The following is a 22,913-nucleotide window of genomic DNA, read 5'->3' as shown; positions in this document are numbered from 1 at the left end:
GTCAATACTGCCAATGATAGGGCCAAGTACCATAGGAGACAAACCTCTGGCCATGTTTGTCAGCAAGTTCCTTGTTTGAGTTAACTGCAGATCCCCCTTAAGTGTGGGCTGCACAGTTTCTTAGGTTGATCCCTGACTGAAGGAAAAGAAGAAGCAAGCTAAGCAAGCACATACCTCCCTCCTTCCTGACTGTGGATGCAATGTGCCCCAGTACCTCAGGCTCCTGCTGCTCCGACTCCTGTCTTGATGGACTGCATCCTCCAACTGTGAGCAGAATAAACCCTCCCTTTTTTAAAGATGCTTTTGCCAAGTGTATACTCACAGCAGGAGAAAATTAACCAACTCCTGTGCAACTCCACTTCTCACCATTCCACCCCATGAAACTCGCATAGGCCTCTTACTGGGGCTGCAGGGAAGGGAAATTACTTACTTTTCTTCATCTCTTCATTTCCTTTACATATTGTTTGTTTCAGCTGTTCAATCCTCATTTTGCATGACATTATTTTCCATCTCTTTAAAAAATATGCAACAAATATCACAAATGTTAGTCTCACAGGATTATCTACCTGAAATTACTGTTTATTTTCCAGTTTATCTTAGAAGGCAGTGAAAAAAAGGCTATGGTAATTGCATTTGTTACAGCTGTTTGAACTTATGGTAGATTACAAAAGGGAAAGTATTTTTCTGGTTCCATACAGTAGCTGCTGAAAAATTAACAAGAATGAAACTTGGGCAGTTCCTTCCCATGGGCTAGAGCATAGAAAAAAAAAGCTTCTGAACTTTCCCTACCCAGTACACAGCTGGCAACTAGCTAAGCTGGATGTGGTGATGCTCACATGGAATCCTAGCTCTGGGGAGGTGGAGACACAGGGTTCAGGATTTCAAAGCCACCCTGAGCTACACAAAATCCCTGCTTCTAACCCATCAAAACACAAATAAACTAAAGATTCATTTCCTTATAGTATACATGTCATAGGGTCAAGGACACACATAGTGGCTTCCCCATGGACAGAGCAGATTCACAAATCAGCAACTGAGTTCCACACTCAGATGACTCAGAAAATTACATGAAACTTCCCCTTTACATTACCAGGAATGGTACAGGCAAGCACAGCTCCCCCTAGTGAATAAAGCATCAATGCTTATAGGACCCCTGTGGTGGTTTGAATGAAATGGCCCCATAGACTCATGTTGTTTGACAACTTGGTCCCCAGTGGTGGAACTATATGTGAAGATTAGGAGGTGTGGTCTTGGTGTGGGAGGTGAATCACTGAAGGAAGGCTTTGAGGTTTCAAATGACTCCTTACATCCTCTTTCTCTCTCTCTGCTCATGGTCATGGACCAATAGCTCTCAGCTGTTCTTTGGCTTCCCATAACGGGCTCTCAATGCTCTGAAACATTAAGCCAAATTAAGCTCTTTCTTTTATAAGTTGCCTTGGTCATGGTGTTTTGTCACAGCAACAGAAAAGTAACTAGGACATAGTCAGGTGTAGGCATTAAGGTTACTGGGTATTCAAATGCTAATTTCTGTAGGGGGGGGGCACCTGCCATATCTGGTTGCAATCCTTACTTGGAGAATCTCCTATCAATGTTGTGTAAACACTGCTCCCCTATTGTCCCCAGATATGCCAATAAAGCAACTTACAGCCAATCACTGAGCAGGGCTAGACTTCCTGCCAGCCAGGGGAGGAGGAGGTAAAAGAGAAAGTGAGGGGATTGAGCCACCTACAAAGAGGTCCGTGAAACATCAGGAGAGAGAGCTGGAACAAAGTGCAAATTTTTCTGGGATGTGTGCTGGGAGGAAGCCAAATTTGCTTAAAGGATTAAGAATAGAGTATGGTGTGTGCAGAGATGGCTCAGAGATTAAGAGCACTGGCTGTTCTTCCAAAGGTCCTGAGTTCAATTCCCAGCAACCGCATAGTGGCTCATAACTTTCTATAATGAGATCTGGTGCTCTCTTCTGCAATACAAGCATACATGCAGTCAGAATAATGTATAAATAATAAATAAACCTTAAAAATAGAGTAATAACTGCTCAGTTACTGTGCTGTGAAGCTTATTAGTAAACAAATATGAAAGTCATTTATTTGTGTGATAGCCAGATTAAGAAAGAAACTGAGAAACACACAGTTTTATAAAAATTATCCTATCAGCCAGGATTCATGGGTCTCGGAATGAACAGGTGAAAAAATGGAATGGTTCCACTCTCACCCCTAAAGACCCACCAGGAAAATATTTGTTTCCTGTTCCCATGACCTTAAATTCTGCTGCCTTAGTAATTTTAGTTGCAGAGTGGGCAGCACCCCCAACAGGAGACAATAAACATACTGAATTGGAAGCTCAGAATTTCCCCTTGGCCACTTCGGCCTTCTGGTACCCTTGAGCCAACAGGCTAAGATAGTAATAGTGTTAGGAGGGGTGACTGACCCAGATTCCCAAGGGGATATTGGACTGCTTTTCCTCAATGGAAGTGAGAAATATTATGTCAGGAGTGCAGAAGATCCTCTAGATCATATCTTGGTGCTTTTATGCCCTGGGAAACTACAACAATCCATTCCGGGCAGGATGACAATGGACACAGACCCTTCAGAACGAAAAGTATGGGCCACTTCTCCAGGAAAAGGAGTCAAGGCCTGCTGAGTTGCTTGCTGAAAGTGGAGAAAATACAGAATGGATAGTAGAGAAGGATGGTTTTAAATATAACTTAAGGCCACTTGACTCTGCAATAATGTGGGTTATAACTGATATGCATGTTTCTGCCATATTTTGTTAATAGTGTACTTATATAGATTTTTTCTTTCCTTGGTTTCTTTATCATGTAATACAATAACAGTAATATTAATACACCTCAAGGAATATTGCCAGCTATTCTAAAATATATCATGTGTTTGTGGTAGTATGTGGGATATTTATATTATGCTAGGCATAAGTATGCCCTAGTTATTGTTTTCATTTGGAAATCAAGTATGACATAAGCAAATATGATTGCATGGCAAGGTGACACAGGATGGTGCACTTGTGTGGCTGTTCTTGGTTATCAACTTGACATCTGGAATTAACTAAAAATTCAAGCAGCTGGACATACATGTGAGGGATATTTAGTTAATTGATCACATGAGGTGAGAACGTCCACATGGATCATCTGGCATTGGAATACCCATCCTAAATCTGGGCCCCACCTCATGGCAGCCTAAATGAAGCTTTTTGCCTGCTTGTCCTTATTCTCACTGCCAAGTTCATCTATCTTGCTGATGAGGCATTCCTTAACTGCCACTAGAGCCTACTTCTTTAGGATTCTGAAATACTAAAGACCATCTGAGACATCCAGCCTTGTGGACCGTACAAATTTTGGATTCTTGGACTTCCTTTTGGGAGATAGCACTGTTGAACTAGTTGGACCACAGCCTTTATAAGCCTTGCTAATAAATCCCCTTTCTACCTATATAAAGATTCACTCTGCTAGTTCTTTCCTTTAGAGAACCTTAATACACCTCCTCCTATTTTGATCTTGTGAGAACTATATGCTATTATACAGTCCAGCCTGGCCTGGAACTCATGCTCTTCCTGCTTTGGTGTCTCCAGTGTGCATTACTAAGTCAGGCTGAGGATTCTACAGAAAATGAGAATGTTATAAAGATATTAGAAAAGTCTTTATTGAACTTCTTTTTTATTTATAATATTCATAGCAGGAGTCATTTCCATCATCAATATTCTTTAAGTTTCATAAAAAATTATACATGCCTCCTTTTAAAAAAAATTAGACCGGTGGTGCACACCTGTAATCCCGGCACCCAGGAGGTTGAGGCAGGCACATCACTGTGAGTTTGAGGCTAGCCTGGTCTACAAATACAGTCCAGAAGAGCCAAGGCTACAGAAAGAAACCCCATCTTGAAAAACAAAACAAACAAAAAAAAATATACTCTGCAGGAAAAAGGAAACATGAGTATTGTATGGAGTCATGAATACTCAGTATACAGTCCTTGATCCAGATACACTTCAGTGCTAATGCCAGTTCACCATCTATCATTTTTAGTATATTTGAGTACATTTTAGTATATTTAAATACACACACAAAGGGAATGATGGTACCTTATCCTTTTACCATTAAAAATTGTATCCTAAGTTATAGTTCCTTCGGATACATAAATACTAACCACATGTTTTTACATCATTAAAAATTGAATTGCCACAGTAATTGGACATAGTTATGGGATTCACTGTGACATTTCAATACATAAGCCATGGACTCTTTTCAATTCCTGAACCTAGAGCATTCCTTTATTACCTTCGGTAGCTACCCATAAGTCTCTGTGTCTGTACATTTCTTAGGAGGAACCTGTTGAATACACAAGTGCTCTGTAAGCACCATAGGCCACCCTCACGCCAAGTGAGTATCTGTGATGCTTCCAACAGAGGAAAAGGTATCAAAGTCCCTAATTCACACACTAGTGTCCATTTCCCCAGCTTAGTGGTTAATTTTATTTAATGTACAAGACTTTTAAATTAGTCTACTATGCTAAAATGCTTTCCTGTGACTTCTAAAGGTCCTAAGAACTGCAAACTATAGATGCAAACAAAAGAAGGACATGGCCTTCTTTTGTTGTTGTTTGTTTTAAGCTGGCATGTCATGTGGCCCGGTGGCTCCAAGTCCTATCCCTCTTATCTTCACCTCCCAAATCCTGGGATTCTAGGTTCACAGACCATGAAGAGCTCTTCCTGAATCTTCAGTATTTTACATCTAACCATGTGTTTATTATTAGTTAATTCTTGCAAAACAAATGCTCTACTGGTTCTGTATTACTATGCCAAGAGCAGACTTGTATAATTATCCTTTATGATGGTTGTATAATTTAATCGCCTCTCCCACTTGGTATATCTCCATGTAATAGTTTAGAAGGCCACATTATAAATATATTTAAACACCAGACTGTCAAATGTGCTAAAAAACTAAAAGAATTATTTCTTTAAGCTCTACCAACTTAAAAACATGTAGACTCAGCCAGGCGTGGTGGTGCATGTCTTCAATCCCAGCACTCAAGAGGCAGAGGCAAGCAGATCACTATGAGTTTGGGACCAGCCTGGTCTACAAAGTGAGTTCAGGACAGCCAAGGCTACACAGAGAAATCCTGTCTTGGAAAAAACAACAACAACAAAAAAAAAAACCCATGTAGACTGATGTATGAAGGATACTGGCATAAACACTTCCTGGAACTTACCAACTGATCTGTTAGCCGTTTTCCTTCCATCGCTTTTAATACTCTGTATGCAAAAGAGACATAATAAAACTGTTAATGCAAATCTTAGAAAGCTCTAAAGATATAAATCTATGTTCAAAAATATTATGTATATTGGTGTTCTGCCTAAATGTGTATGTCTGTGCACATGGGTGTGCCTGGACCTGAGGAAGTGCCAGATGAGGGCATCAGGTCAATCTCCTGGAGCTGGATTTGCAGACTGTTGTTATTATGGGCTACCATGTCGAGGCTGGGATGGGGGGGGGGAGGGCGCTGGGAAGGAAACCCAATGGCTCTTAAAGGCTGAGCCATCTCTCCAGCCCTGATTTTTTCTTTTGTTTTCAATACCAAATCTTGCTACATGCCTAGGTTAGTCTTGAACTCAGCCTTCTGATTATAGGTGTATACCGCCACGCCTAGCTAAGATCAGGTTTTAGGAATAGTCAAATGACAACAGGCACCATAGGAGAGCTACTGGATCAGTTTAGGGCAAAAAGTTCTACAGAAAAATTATAAAACCTAAGGGGTAAGATAGTCATAAGGGTGCTGGCTAACAACTCACTCTTGGGCCTCACCTAGACTTACTACACCAGAATGTCTGAGGCAAGAAGTCCAAGAATCTGCATCTTAAAGAATTCCATCTCGACTACTGAATTTTTGTGTAGACAGCTGGAACTCTACTGCCCTAAACTGATTACATAAGACAGGCTGCCCTGCCCTTTACTGATAACCAAAGATGAGGAGAGCGGTGAGGTCCCATGGGAACCACCTGTGCGAACATTAACGCAGGTCTCATAGGGCCTACTGCCACCACCAGTGCCCAGGACCAGGCCAGTGACTCATCTGTCTAAACATCGATGGACTGCTGAGACTCCACGTCTTGGCCAAGATTTTCTAGAAACTTGATATTCTCTGCTTCACTTCTCAGACACTCTTTCTTCCCCAAAACTGTAAAATCTGATACTCCACACACTAAGCTATTGGGGCATTCTTCTCACAGCTTTAGAAGACAGTCTGCTAAATGAGCTGGCAATTCACAGATCTGCAACAGATCGAAGTCAAGCAGCAAGACACAACCTCTATCTACAACCTAAAAACTAAAAACTTACTCTTTTTGAAATTCTTCTTGCTTGCTCTTAAGTTGGCTTAGCCTTTCCTTCTTGTCAATAAACCTGCAAAAAAAAAAAAAAAAAAAACAACCTTGGTTTATTTATGTGCCCTTCCCCCACACACACAGTTTAATGAGACTCCACCAAATTCTGAACTGATCACTTCTGCAAATTCCTGTGACATCCTTTGTTTTTCAAGACAGGGTTTCTCTGTGTAGCCTGGGATGCTCTGGACTTGTAGATCAGGTTGGCCTCAAACTCAGCAATTCACCTGCCTCTGCCTCCCAAGTGCTGGGATTAAAGGCATTCACCACGGCCATCACCATCACCTACCTGTAAACACTTTCTAAATAGGATGCAAACAGCTTCTCACCACCAGGTATTTTTTAACCAAGTTGGAATTGTCAACTTTAAAGCTCTTTTCTGACTTTTTGTAGGTTCTATCCTGTGCCTCAATGTTTACTGTTTTCCAACACACACATATCAGAATACTAACATAAAAAACATTTGTTCTTTTTTAAGACAGGGTCTCATGCTATAGCCCTAGCTGACCTAGAACTCCTATGAGACCAGGCTAGGCTTGAACTCTCAGATCTGCCTGGCTCTGCCTCCCAAATGATGTGATTAAAGCAATGACTGACTATGCATAGCACCCCTAATGTGAATTTGAATACAAGAAAGTTGAGGCTTTCATTATGAAAGGAATCTTTAGTTGAAAACTTAATGTAATCCTGCTTTCCTCTACAAATTGAGTCCTTACAACTTCTGAAGTAGAACTTTTTCCAACGGAGGCTTACAAGTTAGTTAGTGAAGGAAGGTATATCATACCATTTCTCTAGGCTTCTTAGTTGTCTATTGCTATCACTTTCACTTTCTTCAGGCTACTCTTTGGGTTTAAGTTTTGGCTTGTGATAATTTAGAATAATTTACCTCTCTCTTAATTTAAAATTTTATTTGACATACTAAAAATTAAAAATCAGGGCTGGCTTAGTGTTAGGCACTTGTGTGCTTATGGGACGTGGGTTTGATTCCAAGCACCCACGTGGCAGCTCACAGCCGTGTGTACTACAGTTTCAGGTGAGCCAATGCCCTCTGCTAACCTACACCCACACCAGGTACACACTTAACAAACATGTATATGCAGACAAAACACTCATATATGTCTAAATAAATAAAGCCATTTGTTATCTTAAAACTTAGCAGGTAATATTTTCATACATAAATGGATTGTGTAATGTTTACATCTGCTTAACCATATCAATGTCCTCAAACATTTATTGTGTCTTTAAGATAACCAAATTCAAGACTTTAAAAAAAAAAATCTACCTTACACAATTACCTATAATCATCCTACTGCACACCAGGACTTCCAGCTTTTACCTAACTATAACTAATCAAACTTCTGGTACTCTCCCTCCTTCCCAGCCTCTGTAACTACCATCACAGTCTCTCAACTAAGACCAACTCTTTTATCCTTATTTTTATTTGTGTGTTTATTTCTTTGTTTTCAAGACTGGGTTTCTCTGTGCAGCCTTAACTGTTCTGGACTTGGATTTGTAGACCAGGCTGCCCTTGAACTCAGAGATCCACCTGCCTCTGCCTCCCTGAGTGCCGGCATTACAGGCATGTGCCACTATGCCCAGCTGAGGCCAACTCTTTTAGCTCACACATGCAAGAAAGGCCATGGCGTACCTAATCTCTCTGCGCCCGGCCTCTTTCACTTAACCCTACAACCATGTTGTTGAGAATAGTTTTTAACAGAACATGAAGTTGTATTGAATTATTTTATTTTTTTTGGAGACATGGTTTCTCTGTGTAGCCCTGGCTGTTCTGGAACTCTCTTTGTAGACCAGGCTGGCCTCAAACTCACAGAGATCCACCTGCATCTGCCTCCCCAGTTCCAGGATTACAGGTATGCACCACCGCGCCTGCTCAGAATATGAATTTTTAAATGTCCACTCTCAGCATCACTAAAGTTGCAGCCTACAATTTCTGATAATGTATATTTTTATCATTTAGTTTTAAATTTCTTTGCCCATAATTATTTAGAACTGTCATCATATGGTTTCCATATATAGGCGTTTTTACGTAGCTTCTTATTACTTTTCTTTTTTGTTTGGTTTTCGAGACAGCAGCTCACTACATAGCCCTAGCTGGCCTGGAACTCAAAACAGAGTTCCACCTGCCTCTGCCTCCCAAGTGCTGGGATTAAGTCTTACTATTTTTCTAATTTAATTTGTTATAGTCACAAGCTACACTCCATGAGTTTTCAAGGTCCATATTTGTTCTGTCTGTGAAAGTTCCACATACACTTGAAAGAATGTCCCTGCAGCCATTTGGCACAGTATAAATAACTGCCATCAAGTTGAAAGTGGCCGACAATATCTGGAGACCTGCAGCTTATTGTGCAATTAGGATTTGGGGGTGAAAGGATGGCTAACACCGTGCAAACAATTAGGAAATGAGCAAATACCAGCTAACGTGCATTGGAGTCCAAGAACAGGTTCTTGATGTCTCATGAAATCCTAGCATGAACACAAAACACAGAACAGAACTGCCACCACAGGGGGGAAAAAAGAATGAATCCAGACAAGCAGTTCTCTTTAAGACACTCTTTCTGTAATGCCCATGTTTAAAACACACCAGACCCTTACTTCTAAATCAGTGGCTCTCAGCCTTCCTCCAGTGGCAACCCCTTAGTAGAGCTACTCATGTGGTGAACCCCCACAACCACAAAATTATTTCAGTTGCTACTTCATAATTGTATTTGTGCTACTGTTATAAAATGATTATGGAAGTATCTGATATGCAGATACTTAGGCAACCCCCGTGAAAGGGTGGTGCCAGTCCCCAAAAAGTTCTTAACTCACAGTTTGAGAACCTCTGCTCTTAGATGAACGGGATAACATGATCTAATCATCACCTTATCATGTAGCACTGAAAATATGCAACATATACTAAACAAATAAAGCCAGCAAGTTTATATATGACAAGCCAAGCTCCTCAGAAGAGTCCCATCACTACAGAAATTTCCACTGGACAGCACTACAGTGTCCAATAAATAATAGCAATTGCATGCAACAACTGAGTGAGAACCCAAGCCCATAGAGTCAGCCAGAAAGCAGGCATTTACCATGAGCCTGCAACGCAGAACATGCATGCTTTAGAGTTAAGAGCTGCAGACTTGTGGCCTCACACTTTCCCTGTTTTTCACTAAACAGTAAACTAGGCATGGTAGGGCATGCCCGAAATGTTGTACTCAGGAGACTGAGGCAGAAGGATCCTGAGTTCTAAGGCAGCTTGGACTACAGGGCAAGATTTGGGGAGACCGAGACTAAAGTGGCATTTGCTTTAGCTTCAATAGCAAGCAGTAACAGAGTCAAACTTACAGAGCTCTCACACTAGGCAGAAAGCTGGTATGTATGGTAAAATCTTGCTTTCATGAGCTATAAAAATGAGACAATAAACCCAGAGGCAGAGGCAGGTGGATCCCTAAGTTCAAGGTCAGCCTGGTGTCTGCAAGCTGAGCTGTCGAGCTCCAGGACAGCCAATGCTACACTTTCTCCAAAAACAACAACAAAGTGAATAACAGATGGGTCTAACCAGAAAGTCTATATTGTGCTGGTTAAGTCTGATGAGCTGTCTTAGAAATGGCAACAGAAAACAAACAAACAAAACACAACAAGAAATCCTTAACATATATAGATAACATCAGGAATAATAAACCAAAGATAACAGTAACATACAAATCAAATACTTTGAGTTACGTTATCCTTCACAAAAGAAATTAAAAATAGTGCTATAAAAGAAGAACCCAGGCTACACTACAAAGCAGCAGAGATAGACAGGAAGGACCTTGGCTGCTGGGCACTTGCTCACTCAAACACTCATCCAGTCTCCACATTCTCCATTCCACTGCTCACAGAAATGGATTCATCCCACCATCCTGTGTAAAGAAAAACAGTCACCACATTCAAAGAAGTCTTAATAGTTTATGTTTTGTCTTAAAACAGGATGTGTGGGGAGTGGATTCCTCTTTTATGCACCCTTTTTGCAAACTGGTCAGCACCACAGATGATCTACCTTGTTCACCGCTGGCTGGCACAAAGCTGCTTACACAGCCCTTGCTGATGGGCACACTGCTGCTCCCACAGGCTCATTACTACCAGCAACAGGGAAGATGCATGTCACACTGCGGTCTTTGCCAACTTTTCTGACACATCCTTACAAATGAGGCAAGATTCTGGGTGAAAGAATATTCACATGCAAAATTTCCTCTACAACATTTCACAAATTTATCACCCCACAGAGAGTAGGTAACAGGACTGACTCCCCAAGTTCTAAAAATGTGTTGTCAGTCTCTGCCATCCTCCTTGCTGGTTTGCCTGCTTGTACTTTACTGTCAAAGGCTCAGGTTTTTGTGGGGTGTTTTTTTTTTTTTTTTTTTTTTTTTTTGGTTTAGTTTGGTTTTGGTTTTTCAAGACAGGGTTTCTTTGTGTAGCCCTGACTGTCCTGGACTTGCTTGGTGGGCCAGGCTGGCTTCGAACTCACTGAGATCCCCTTGCCCCTGCCTCTCTGAGGGCTGGGATTACACCTTGCCTGGCTAAGGTTCAGTATTTTTAGAGCCAGCTAGTGTCTTGTTCTTCTGCTATTCCCTGTCAATACCCTTTATCCATTTTCTATCATTTTTTTCTTTTAAAAATTACCAGCCATGTGCAGTGGCACACGCCTGTAATCCCAGCACTGAGGGAGACAGAGGCAGGTGGTCCAGGACAGGCAAGGCTACAAAGAGAAACCCTGTCTCAGAAATATATGTATATTATATATATAAATATATATAAATAATATATATATAAATATATATATTATATAAATATATATGTAATATATATATATTATTACCATGGAAATCAGGTATTTTTCTTTGGCTCATGGTACAATCATGCTTTTCTTACTGTTTTCTTACTGCTTATGAAAATTCTGTCCTACTCTTGTTATTTAATGACATTTTCTGAAATGACTCTGCCAATAAATTTTAATTCCCCTCCCAAGTTAAAAATGCCTATTTCTTTTAGACAAGGTCTCACTATATAACTCTGGCTTGACATGAACTCACTACGTGGTCAAAGCTCTGAAGTCAGAGAAATCCATTTGTTTTTTGCCTCTTAGTTCTGGGATCAATAGTGTAGACTACTACACTCAGCTTACAAATGTCTTCTAAAGCCAAGTGTGGTAGCACAGGCCTATGTTCTCAGCCTCTGGTATTACATTCCTCATTACTTACATTTTTAGGGCATATTTCTTTAAGCGGACTTATTCCTTTAAATTAATTGTTGTTTCTTAAGTTCTTCCACAATTTTGAATTTTTTTCGCCATTAGAAAGTACTTGTCCAGGACAGCCAGAACTGTTACACAGAGAAACCCAGTCTTGGAAAACTATGATAGATAGACAGATAGATAGACAGACAGACAGACATATGTACGTACATACATAGGCAAGCAAGCAGAGAGAGAGAGAGAACTTGTCTTCATGTTCTATTGCTGTGTGTGAAGAGACACCATGACCAAGGCAACTCATAAAAGGAAATATTTAAGTGGGGACGTACAGTATCGGAGGCTTAGCCCATGATCATCATGGTGAGAAGCATGGTGGCATACAGCAGTCACGCTGCTGGAGAAGCAGCTAAGAGCTGCATCCTAATCCTCAGGTAGCAGGCAGCGAGAATGAAACCCACCTCCGGTGATATAGCCCCTCCAACAAGACCACGCCTCCTAATCCTACCCTGATAGCTCCTCACCTGGGAACTAAGCACAGAGCTACGGGAGCATATGGGGCCAATCTCACTCAAACCACAGTTGTCTTTCATATCAGCTGTCACATTCGTAGGAGAGAGTGTTCACTAAGAACTCAGTGTGGCAATATGTATACATTAGCTCAGAACAATGGGAACTTTCTGAGAGTGATACCACCCTTATACACTGAAGTATGAGGATGACTGAAAAATAGGGGATGACAGACATTATAGGCAAAATCCTGCAGTGTGAAATTTTTCTTTGTCCCACGCTGACACCTTTGTACCCACCAAACAACTGTCTGTGACATCACTAGGACTGCTAAAAGAGGCAGTGATTATCATAATTCCACTGATCTTAGATCTCTGAACGCAAGGCCAGCCTGGTACAGAGCAAATTTCAGGTAAAGAAAAGCTTAGATCCAGGAGTAGTGAGTGGTACTAGCCTTCAATCCCAGCACTCAGGAGATAGTTCTGGTAGGTTCTGTTCAGGCGATTGAGTCAGTGAGTTAAGAGGCATTGCATTGGAGATGAGTTCATGGCAGTTCAGTTCATGAAGTTCAGAGGCAGTCTTAACAGGAGAGCTTTACAGAGACAGGTTGAAGAGAGAATGAGCCAGAGAATGAGAAGCAGCCAGAAGATTAGAACAGACTGCTAGAGTTAGTTTGAGCCAAGCAGAGCAATTCAGAGAGTGAGAGAGAAGCCAGATTAAATCAGTTAGCTTATAGGATAGTTTAAGCCAGAAAAGCTGAGTTGAACCAGCCAACCAGAGTGCAGACAGAACAAGAAAGGATGAGCTTAAATCTTAGAGGCTTAAGATAAGATTATATGAAGGCTGGGCCTAAATAAGATTGTATGCAGGCTATAAGTTTCCAGGACTAGGCCTCTGTTAGCAGACAGAGGCAGTTAGCCTGGGAGATGACAATTACATCAGGCAAATAGAACTTACTTCAGCCAGGCATGGTAGTGAACTCATTTAGTCAGGAGGCAGAGGCGAGCGGATCACTGTGAGCTTGAGGCCAACCTGGTCTACAAAGTGAGTCCAGGACAGCCAGGGCTACACAAAGAAACCCTGCCTCAAAAACAAAACAAAAAAGAGAAACCAGACTAGACTTAAGGAAAGATTTACATCTGAAGATGCAATTATAATCAGTTATAGTAGCAAAATGTTAGGAACAACTTTAATGTCCAGTAGGAAGTTTAAATGATACCATGCTGCCATAAATACTAAATATTTTATAGTCAAAATTTCATACACATATGACCACCAACATACAGACACAATGCTGGGAGAGCAGAGCAATAACACAGCTGTGAAGTGAGTGAAGTTTCCTTTTTATGTGCTTCTGTACTTTACCAGTTGTCTACAATAACCATTTACCTTTTTGAAAGATTTTATGTGTACATGTTTGTCTGTAGGAGTTGATATGTACCACTGTACGTGCAGGAGCCCAGAGGGCTGATGAGCTCACTAGGTACCCTGAACTGGAATTACAGGCAGTTTGTGAATCATCATGTGGGTGCTGAGAACAGTACAGGAGCCCTAAGCAAGAGAAGAAAGTGCTCTTAACCAGTAAGCCATCTCTCCAAGACTAATCAATTACCTTTAACACCAGGGGGAAAATATATACTATTCAATCAATTAAAATTAACCATGCTCCTCTTTTGAGGCTGACACACGCTACATACACATATACATAATTCTATTGCAGAATATTTGGAAAAACCTGTTTCTAGTTGTGGTATAGCGCAGCCCTTGCACACACCTTTAATCCAAAAACTTTCTGTAGAATGATTAAATAAAGTCAATCATAGGCAAAGAGGCCAAGCAGGCAACCAGTTGACAGGGAGTGAACATAGGAAAAATTCATGAAGAGTAAAAGAAAGTCAGAATACAGACACTCACATAAATTAGAAAGGAGGGACATTCAGTCTGAAGAGCTTTAAGACAGCGTGGAGAAGGGTTTTGCTGTTGTTTTTCTTTCTGGGATGTTGGCTGAGTAGAAAGGTCAGGTGGGTGCTTTCCCTGCCTCTCTGAGCTAGCAGGCCTTCACTCTAGCATCTGGCTCCTGAGTCTTCATTGGTAAAATTAAACATTTGGTATTTTTGTTTGAAAGCAACATAATTCCTCCAAATTTCTTAGTTTCTTTGAGAAATTACACTCTCTAGGTTCCTTTTATTGGGGGAAGAGGAATGAAAATTAACAGTTTTCAGGTTAATGGGAAGGAACTTTCTTCATCCCTAATTTCAACACACATGGTAGAAGCCTTCATGAAAACTTTTAGCTCCAGAAATACAGCAGTGAGGCATCTAAGGCAATTCAGAGAGCAGAGCAACCTCCCAAAGCTCTGTTGAGAAGGGAGAGGGGCACAATATGGCTAATTACAGACTTAGAGACAGCTAAACTATCAAAATGTTTCTTTTTAAAGTAATTTTTATTTTATTTTATGGGTGTTTTACCTGCGTATGTTTCTGTATAGCATGTGCATGCAGTATCCATGGAAGTCAGCAAAGAGCCTCTGGAACTAGAGTTACAGTAGGTTGTGAGCCATCATGTGGGTGCTGGGACTCAAGCCTGGGTCTTCTAAAAGAGCAGCCAGTGCTCTTAACCACAAAGCCATCTCTCTAGCCTCTCAAGCTAAATTTTTCTTAAACTGAGATACTAATATGGTAACAATTAACAATTACTAGTTAACAAAATTTCTTTGTTTCTTCTTTCATGTTGAAAATTGAACCCAGAGCCTCACAAATGCCTTACACATACTAGAGCTAAGCCCTTACCTCGTCTTGCTTGAACTCAAGACAACAAGAGGGAAACAGGATGTGCAAAAAGCATGGGTATTGGGAAGATTCTATAACAGAACATCTTAGATGTGAGGAAATACAGTAGTCAATAGAAAACAGAAGCAGAGCACTGCTCAGTGTCCTCCTTCATGACTGGGACACTTCTATGCCCCCTGCCTACAGGATGGAAGAAGAGAAACTCAAAGCGTCATGCTCAGATACTCAGCCCATAGGTATACAGTAGTTGAGGGCTCTCTCGTCAGAGCCGCGTTCTGCATTAAGCCAAACTACAGAACCATGTGGTGACTGAGCATCAAGCCACTTCCCTCAGCTAACAAGACATCCTTTGGGAATTAAGATAGGACCATTCTTTTTTTTTGTTATGAAGATAGTAAATAAAAATAAAAGATCTTAATTTTTTTAAATATTTAAATATATATAGTTTAGCCTTAAAATATATATATATATATATATATATATATATGAATGTATATGTGTATTCTGTACATTAACATGGAAGATGTTAAGTACGAAAAACTAAGATCTGCAAAATAGCATGTGGTCTCATCTTGGCATGAAAAGTAAAGTATTAAAGACTATATCTCATCTGCCACAGAAGTAACCCTGTTGTGGGGCTGTGAGACTTATATTTCTATATTTCAGATATACATCCTAAATGTTCAAATGCTGAACTTACACTTAATTTTCTTTTTATAATGTGCTTTTTCACTCATGTATAATGATTCAAAATACCTGAATTCTGCCTTATTCTGTGTGTGGATGAACAAGCTGTCATGGAGCTATCTCCACATAGAGGAGCCAGATTACAGTGCTTACTCCAGGCAGACCAACCTCACCACATTCTAGAGCAGAGGGCAAGAAGACTGATTACTAGCAGAACTGGACTAAATGAAGCTAAGATGCTGATTACACCTCAGCTGGGTGCTTGGTCCTGACTCCAAGCAGAAGGATACAGTCTAGTCTAAAACACTGACTAATGTCTCTGTACTCTAGTCTTGACCCCTGAAGCACACTCCCTAGTGCTTTCAAAATAAAAACCTCATGTATCCAGCCACGCCAGCACTGCTCTGCCATGCTCAGGTAAGCACTACCACATAACCACATCAATGTGGAACCTTCCCTATCGTCAGCATACAGCAACCCCCATCACTAGCTTCATAATCACACTTTGTTTGACATTAAGTGCTCAATGTCTCTGGTGCTCTGCAGAGATCTGATTATAACAGGCTTTGAAAGCGCAGGGTAGAAACCCTGGCAGCTGGAGACAATCTTCTAGTGCCGGGCCTGGGGAGTACTCCACCATGGCAAAGTAGCAGGGGGAGCTGCCTGGAGGTGAGAGGAGCCCAGCTCCTCAGAAATCCTCACATAATGGCAGGTTGGCAGGTCTGCAGTGCTGGCTCTCCAGGCTTAACTCCCACTTCTGGATAACCCTTCAAAATGTATGTGACCCTTTTAGATACAGCTCAAACCTACCTATGAAAATCCAATGATTTTTCTTTCCTGTTTTACACACACATATACACATAGAAAATATAGTTTACTTGTGGATGTGAACTTAAGAAACACCAGAGCCCAGGTTAGCCACCAAGTCTGAGCCTGTTTCCTCGTCTTTAAAACAAGTTCATAATTCGAAAGGGTGTGGTAGGGAAAAACTGTGATAAAATTCTGAAAGATAATGATGACTGAAAATAAAAGCTGTGTTTTCTTTGCACATCTTAGAATACATTAAAAAGCTGTGCCGGAGAGGAGCTGGGAGTCTGGAAGGACGCAATCATGCAACAGACAGACTGATAAACTTGCTTCAGCTGGCTGCAGTACTGAACTCTCAAGACAAGAGAGTTCTTTTTCATCGTAACCAAGTAGCTTCAAGTTTTCTTGTAACTATTTTCTCTACAAGACTGACTACATTCATTTACCTAATACAGGTTAAATATAGCACTAGACACTTTAAAAGTATGCTCTAAAAATCACTCCTAGAAACCTGTGAAGTTTGATGCTCAACCATTTTCAAAATAAAATAAGCTTTAAAGTTTTTTTTTAAGTGTTCAAAATCATACAGCAAGTTGTGGAACTTGGATTCGATTCAAGGCAGCATGAATCCTAAGATTGCCTTTTTAACTCAATCTTATAGCCAAAGTTCAAGAGGTGTGCAGAAGCCAGATCACATGGAGATTCACACTCCAAGGCAAGAGAAGAGATTTTATTTTAAATGAAGTACAAAGAAAAATTAAGGGTTTAAGCAACAGACTGATATGTTGCTTACTTCTCTAGATGTGAAAAGCAGAGATGGTAATGTATGCATACAAGAAAGGATTACACACAGAACTGGATTGTAAGATGACAGATTCAAGATATACTTTGGTGTTAGACTGAATTAGACTTGCTGCTGGCTGGCTGGCTGGCTGATTACTTAGATGCTGGAAATAAGAGAAAAAAATTGAAGTACTATAAAAAGCCCACATTTTTTACTTTCGTGACCAGTCGATTGTGAGACATGACATAGAAGTGGTCTTGGGGCTGGCCCCACAAGTACTCGGGAGGCTGAGGCAGGCAGATCTCCCAGTTCAAGGCCAGCCTGGTCTACAGAGTGAGTTCTAGGACAGCCAGGACTACACAGAGAAACCATCTTGTGGAGGGGAAAAAGTGGTCTTAAAAATAGACTGTGAAAGAGGGCAAAATTCACTTAATTCTTAAATCCGCTATAATGAGGATGCAACAGTGTACAAAAATACTGTCTTGTCCTCAGAGTATACACCTGAGAGGACAAGGCAATCATTAAGTTATCATATGGTGATAAGACAATAAAGCACATTAAGTAGGAATAAGGGCATTAGCTCAAGGATCCAAAAGAGTCTTTAATGTCTAAGCAGAAGTCTGAAGGAAACAGGAGGCAGCCATGAAGATTACTTCAAGAGTTCTTGGCAATCTTTGTGTAACTGCAAAGGCTCCGGGGCAGGAATGTTCCTGAACTGACAAGGAAGCCAGGAAGATAACGCTTAATACGTAAGGAAGAAAAATAACAAGAGATTAGGTCTGAAGATGATATGCAGACCATTAGCTCAAGATTTTGGTTTTTGCCAGGTAGTTGTGGTGCACGCCTTTAATCCCAGCACTCAGGAGGCAGAGGCAGGTGGAGAGCTTGAGGCCAACTTGGACTACAGAGTAAGTTCCAAGTCAGTCAGGCTACACAGAGAAAAACAATAACCAAATAACAAAAGATTGCAGCTTTCACTTTGAGCAGAACAAAACCAGAGTCTGAAGAGAAGAATGGTGTGGTAAATTATGTAATATGTGAATTACACTAATAAGAAAGGGTACAGGAAGCAATCCTTTGGTAGATTAGACTGCATAACAATGAAAGGATCAGATTTAGGCTAGGTTTTGAAGAGACAGAATTTGTTGATGAGATTAGACTGATCGCCTACTGAGAACTGGAAGGAATTTTTTTTTGGTCTGAATAAAGGAATATGGTATTACAATTTATTGTATTGAGATGATGTGGAAAGCACATTAATAAAAATGAGTTCTGGTGGTCATGTTAAGAGATAACTATCACCAACAGGTGATGAAAAGGGGAAAAGTCAAATAAGGATGTGGACTAGCATACTGTGTTCTGGACTTTGAGAGAGATCTGGGTTGGAGCTACTAAGACTGATAATCTTCAGCATCTAGATATTATTAAAATTACAAAAATAAACATAGGAAAATGAAGACGCTAAATACTTGATATGGTTCAACAAGGACAATGGGTGCAGAGCTGTGATCCCAGCACTCAGGAATACAGAGGCAGGGGGATCTCTGTGAGTTCAGAGTGTATCCCAGAACAGCCATTGCTATACAGAAAAACCCTGTCTCTAAAAGCAAAACAAAACAAAAACAACAACAAAGAAAGTTCAACAAAGAGACAGTCCCATCTCCTACCTTTTTTTTTGTTGTTGTTTTTTGTTTTTTGTTTTTTTTTTAATAACAGAACTGGTTTATTTTTTTAGAGCTATAACTTAGAACAGCAAGTCTATGGTCTAAATTCAAGTTCATCCATAAAACACAACAGTGCACTAAAAAGACTTTGTTATACCAATAGTTTCAGAAGAAAAAAAGACGAGCCCCAGCCATGATCACAAGAAAACTGGGAATTCAAAACACCCCCAATCTACATGTTGTAGAGTCTAGCAATTAAATGTACAGGATGTGGGTGCAGAATTTCTGGACTTTAACATTTTGTGACTCCAGGGCAAGGCATTTACTGTATGTACAAGTCTCCTCAGTAGTCAGTTGGCATGGTTGTTCTATGTGCTGTTTTTTGTTTTGTTTTGTTTTGTTTTGTTTTGAGACAGTGTTTCTCTAATAGCTCTGGCTGTCCTGGAACTCTGTAGACCAGGCTGGCCTTGAACTCACAAAGATCCAGCTGCCTCTCCTCCTGACTACTAGGATTAGAGGCATGCACCTTCAGTTGCCTGGCCTGCATGGTTGTTGTAAGAGAATAAATGCTTCAATTTACTGGTACAAAAATTACCTATAGAGCCAGGCTCAGTGGCTCATGCCTGTAATCCCAGCACTCTGGGAAGCAGAGGCAGGGAGATATATGAGTTCAAGGCCAGCCTGCAAAGTCCAGGACAGCCAAGGCTACACAGAGAAACCCTGGGGGGAGGTTTAAAAGAAAAAAATTGCCTGTCAAGCCAGGTGTGTGGCCCACACCCTTAATCCCAGCCTCGGGAGGCAGAGGCAAGGGGATACAAAGCCAGGCCAGCCTGATCTATATAGTGAGTTCCAGGACAGGCAAGACTAGTGAAATACTGTCTCAAACAGAGCTGGATGTAGTGGTACTCGCCGGTAATCTCATCATTAAGGGAGACAGAAGCAAGCAGATCTCTGTAAATTCGAGGCCAGCCTAGTCTACAAAGTGAGTCCAGGACAGCCAAGGCTACAAAGAAACCCTGTCGTGAAAACAAACCAACCAACCTAAGTTACCTGTCTTACTATCATCAAAACTACATTGCTGAAACAAAAGTTAAGAGACAGACTCTTCAGCTAAACATTTATTTTTCAATTATCTTAATTCAAAAGGCAGGCAAAATAATTTCCTAAATTCAAATGATTCTAACTAAGGGCTTGCAACTCAAACACATTCCCAAATACCCGATGACACAAAATCATCTTTGGGATTACAAAGATGAGGCAACCTCCTCGTCCACGCTCACACAGACCTAGCTGACAAGACCCACCTGTGACAGACAGCAAGGGCCCAATCCCTCCTAAACAATTTAGTTCTCTCTATGGGTTCCTTGTGTAAAAAGTATGCACGTCTGAAGACGGGAAAAGGTTAAGCTAAGCTTCTCAATGAGAGTAAAGCGACGAACCAGCACTCCTTTACACAGCAGCATAGACTTCGGAAGGACATTATTTCGTTTTCCCTAGTACCCAAGAGGACCATGGAGAAACTCTGGTGGGTGATGGGGAACAGCGACCTTCGCTCAACCTGGCTCCCACCCCCACCCTGCCCACTGGCAACAAAGCGCCGGGGCAGAGCAGCTAGACTCTCTCCTTCCACACTCGCCGGGCTCCAGAGCCGGGAATGGAGTGTCCAAGCTCCAGCCTCTGGTCGCTGGGCCACAGAAAACACAGAGGCAGAAACAATAGGGCCGTGACGGCCGCCGTACCTCTCCCGGTCGCGACCGTCGAAATAGACGAAATCGCCGCTCTGGACGCACTTGGCACAAGTCAACCGCCGGCGAGTTGTGTTGCATAGAGGACACCGCTCAACCGCCACGTACAGCCCCTCGGCGTCGTCCACCGAGTCCACCAAGTCCCGGGCTAGCGCCCGCGGCCCAAAACCAGGAGCCTCGGGCGTCCAGGTTCCCTTCCCACTGGGAGACGCCATGATGATCTGAGCGAAGAGCCAGTCACGTGGGATTTTGTTTTCATCCAGGTGCATCCTGGGCTCAGAGGCGGGGCCTGGAGACCGGGGCGGGGCCCGAAGGCCTGGGGCGGGACCAGGAGGGTGAGAGTCTAGAGAAGCGGGATCTGCTGGTTCTCCTCCTAGCCCTCCTCCTGATCCTCCTCTCGGTCCTCCTCCTGGCCTTCCCGGGCGGCTGACCAGTTCGGACCGCTGAGCGGAGCTACGCAATGCCTCTACATTTTGCAAAGTGCAGCGATAGGTACCCAAGCATTCTCTGCGAAAGGTGCGGGAACAGAACGAGGGAATTCATTTCATTCATTAAGGTCTCTTTAAGGTTTTTGACTAAAACTGCAAAAAGCAAAAGTTCACAGAACTAACTGAAGTTTGACTCACCTTCCTTCTCAATGGCTGTGGGTTTGAAGAAAGTCTTTTAATACCTCTGCCTGACTTTGTCCGGGTTCGTGGAAATTATTGCTGTACCTCCACAACCCCGGAGGAATGAACAAAAACCTCCATAGCAACCTAACACTTCACACAGTAGCGAAAACCAAACTGAAGGTGCAAATCAAAGATGTATATTTTTGAAAACTGGTTTTAAAGGTAGTGCCTTCTACAGAGCCTGCTTTTCCCTAGAGTTCCAACCCTCCTGTGGGGCAGCCCTGTGGGCGAAGGGATTACAGGTATGTACGAACAGCACAGCCCGAATTCTGACTTCCCTACTCCCTGGGCCGTGCTCTGAGAGAATTTGAACTTGTTTTGATGTAAGAATAGCCGTACAAACTACGCAGATATGGATGGTTATATGGATGGTTTATTGGAACGCCTTTTCCAAGCTGATCAATCAGGATCACAGTAAGGACTCAGGAGCCTAAACTGTGACATCTACAAGTTCTCACAACAGGGTTGTTATAGAAAGAACCAAATGCAAAAGACATGGGTAAGGCAGTAACACATTTTGGCTGATGTAAAAAGCAGTATTATGTTTTTGGCTATCCAGACAAAGTATTATCAGCTAACCTTTAAGCTGATTGGCCCTAAGTGAGCTAAGTGAGGCAGGGATTAGGATCTTCTAGAGTACATCCAAAGTATAGCCAGGTGTGTAGATAAGAAGTGTTCAACTAGTGAATAGATAAAGTCTGAGTTATGACACTATTAAATCATGAGGTCAGCTATGAACAACCACTGCCAGGAGGCAGAGGTGAAAAGTTTAAATTTTTGAACTTAATTTCACCTCAGAAACAAAATGGAAGCTGAATACAAAGATGGCTGCAGTTTTGTCTCAAATAGCAGGCTACAACAGAACTCATCAGTTAGGATTTCCTCTTAAGTTTCTTCATCAAGAGGAAGTTTATATCAGATTTTTAGATTTGCCTCTAGGCCATAGAGGGGAACAGAGAAGTGAGGCTGCAGGTCCAGTGGGACCAGTGATTCTCAAGGATGACTTTAGCAGACTGTCCCCTGATGAAAGCCCTCACTTCTCCTCTCTCTCTCACACACACACACACACATCCCAGCCCTTAGAGCTGCCTCCTAGGCAAACAGTGATGTTTTCCTCATACTCCACCTTGAGACTGATGTCTGCCTTAGAAAGGACAGGACCAGTAGCCATGTAGGGCCTAGAGCCTAGGTTATAGGAGCCTGTTGCCTGTCAAGCTTTGCCATGACTGTCATCAAATGCTGGTGACAACATTCATCACCTACAACTTACCTAGATCTTTGATCTGAACTCTTTGTCCCTTCTCCAGAGTCTGTTTAAATACAATTAGGTTGGATTAGAAAGTAATCAAAAGAAAAAAATCAAATTTCCTGTATCGTTTTCCAAATAGTTTTTCCTAAACTTGAATGGTACTTGTGAGTTTAAGATTTTAAAATAAGTGCCCAGCGCAGTGGCGCACACCTTTGATCTCAGCACTCAGGAGGCAGAGGCAGGCAGATCTCTGTGAGTTGGAAGCCTGATTTACATAGAGAGTTCTAGGACAGCCAGGGCTGTTACACAGAGAAATACTGTCTTGAAAACCGAAGAAAGAAAAAAAGAAAGAAAGAAAGAAAGAAAGAAAGAAAGAAAGAAAGAAAGAAA

The 22,913-nt window shown here is 41.6% G+C and overlaps 1 protein-coding gene across 2 annotated transcripts in view; it reads right to left on the bottom strand.

The window, feature by feature from the left end:
- The window catches only part of Atg14 (autophagy related 14), a 34,695-nt gene extending 13,872 nt beyond the window's left edge, over nt 1-20,823 (bottom strand). Inside the window, exons 1-5 of one of the 2 annotated variants that reach the window (XM_055606306.1) lie at nt 20,598-20,823; nt 6,344-6,406; nt 5,217-5,259; nt 431-512; nt 175-264 (exon numbers count right to left, since the gene is read on the bottom strand). In XM_055606306.1, coding sequence (XP_055462281.1) covers nt 175-264; nt 431-512; nt 5,217-5,259; nt 6,344-6,406; nt 20,598-20,818 — 499 coding nt within the window. In that variant the 5' untranslated portion in view covers nt 20,819-20,823. The remainder of the gene's footprint in view (nt 1-174; nt 265-430; nt 513-5,216; nt 5,260-6,343; nt 6,407-20,597) is intronic. The other variant, XM_055606307.1, reaches the window with a different exon arrangement.
- Between the last annotated feature and the right edge of the window lie 2,090 nt (nt 20,824-22,913).

This window comes from Psammomys obesus, unplaced genomic scaffold (genome assembly GCF_907164565.1).
Source record: "Psammomys obesus unplaced genomic scaffold, mPsaObe1.curated_primary_1811, whole genome shotgun sequence".
NCBI classification, from domain to species: domain Eukaryota; kingdom Metazoa; phylum Chordata; class Mammalia; order Rodentia; family Muridae; genus Psammomys; species Psammomys obesus.
This window is presented reverse-complemented; position numbering and strand designations above follow the sequence as displayed.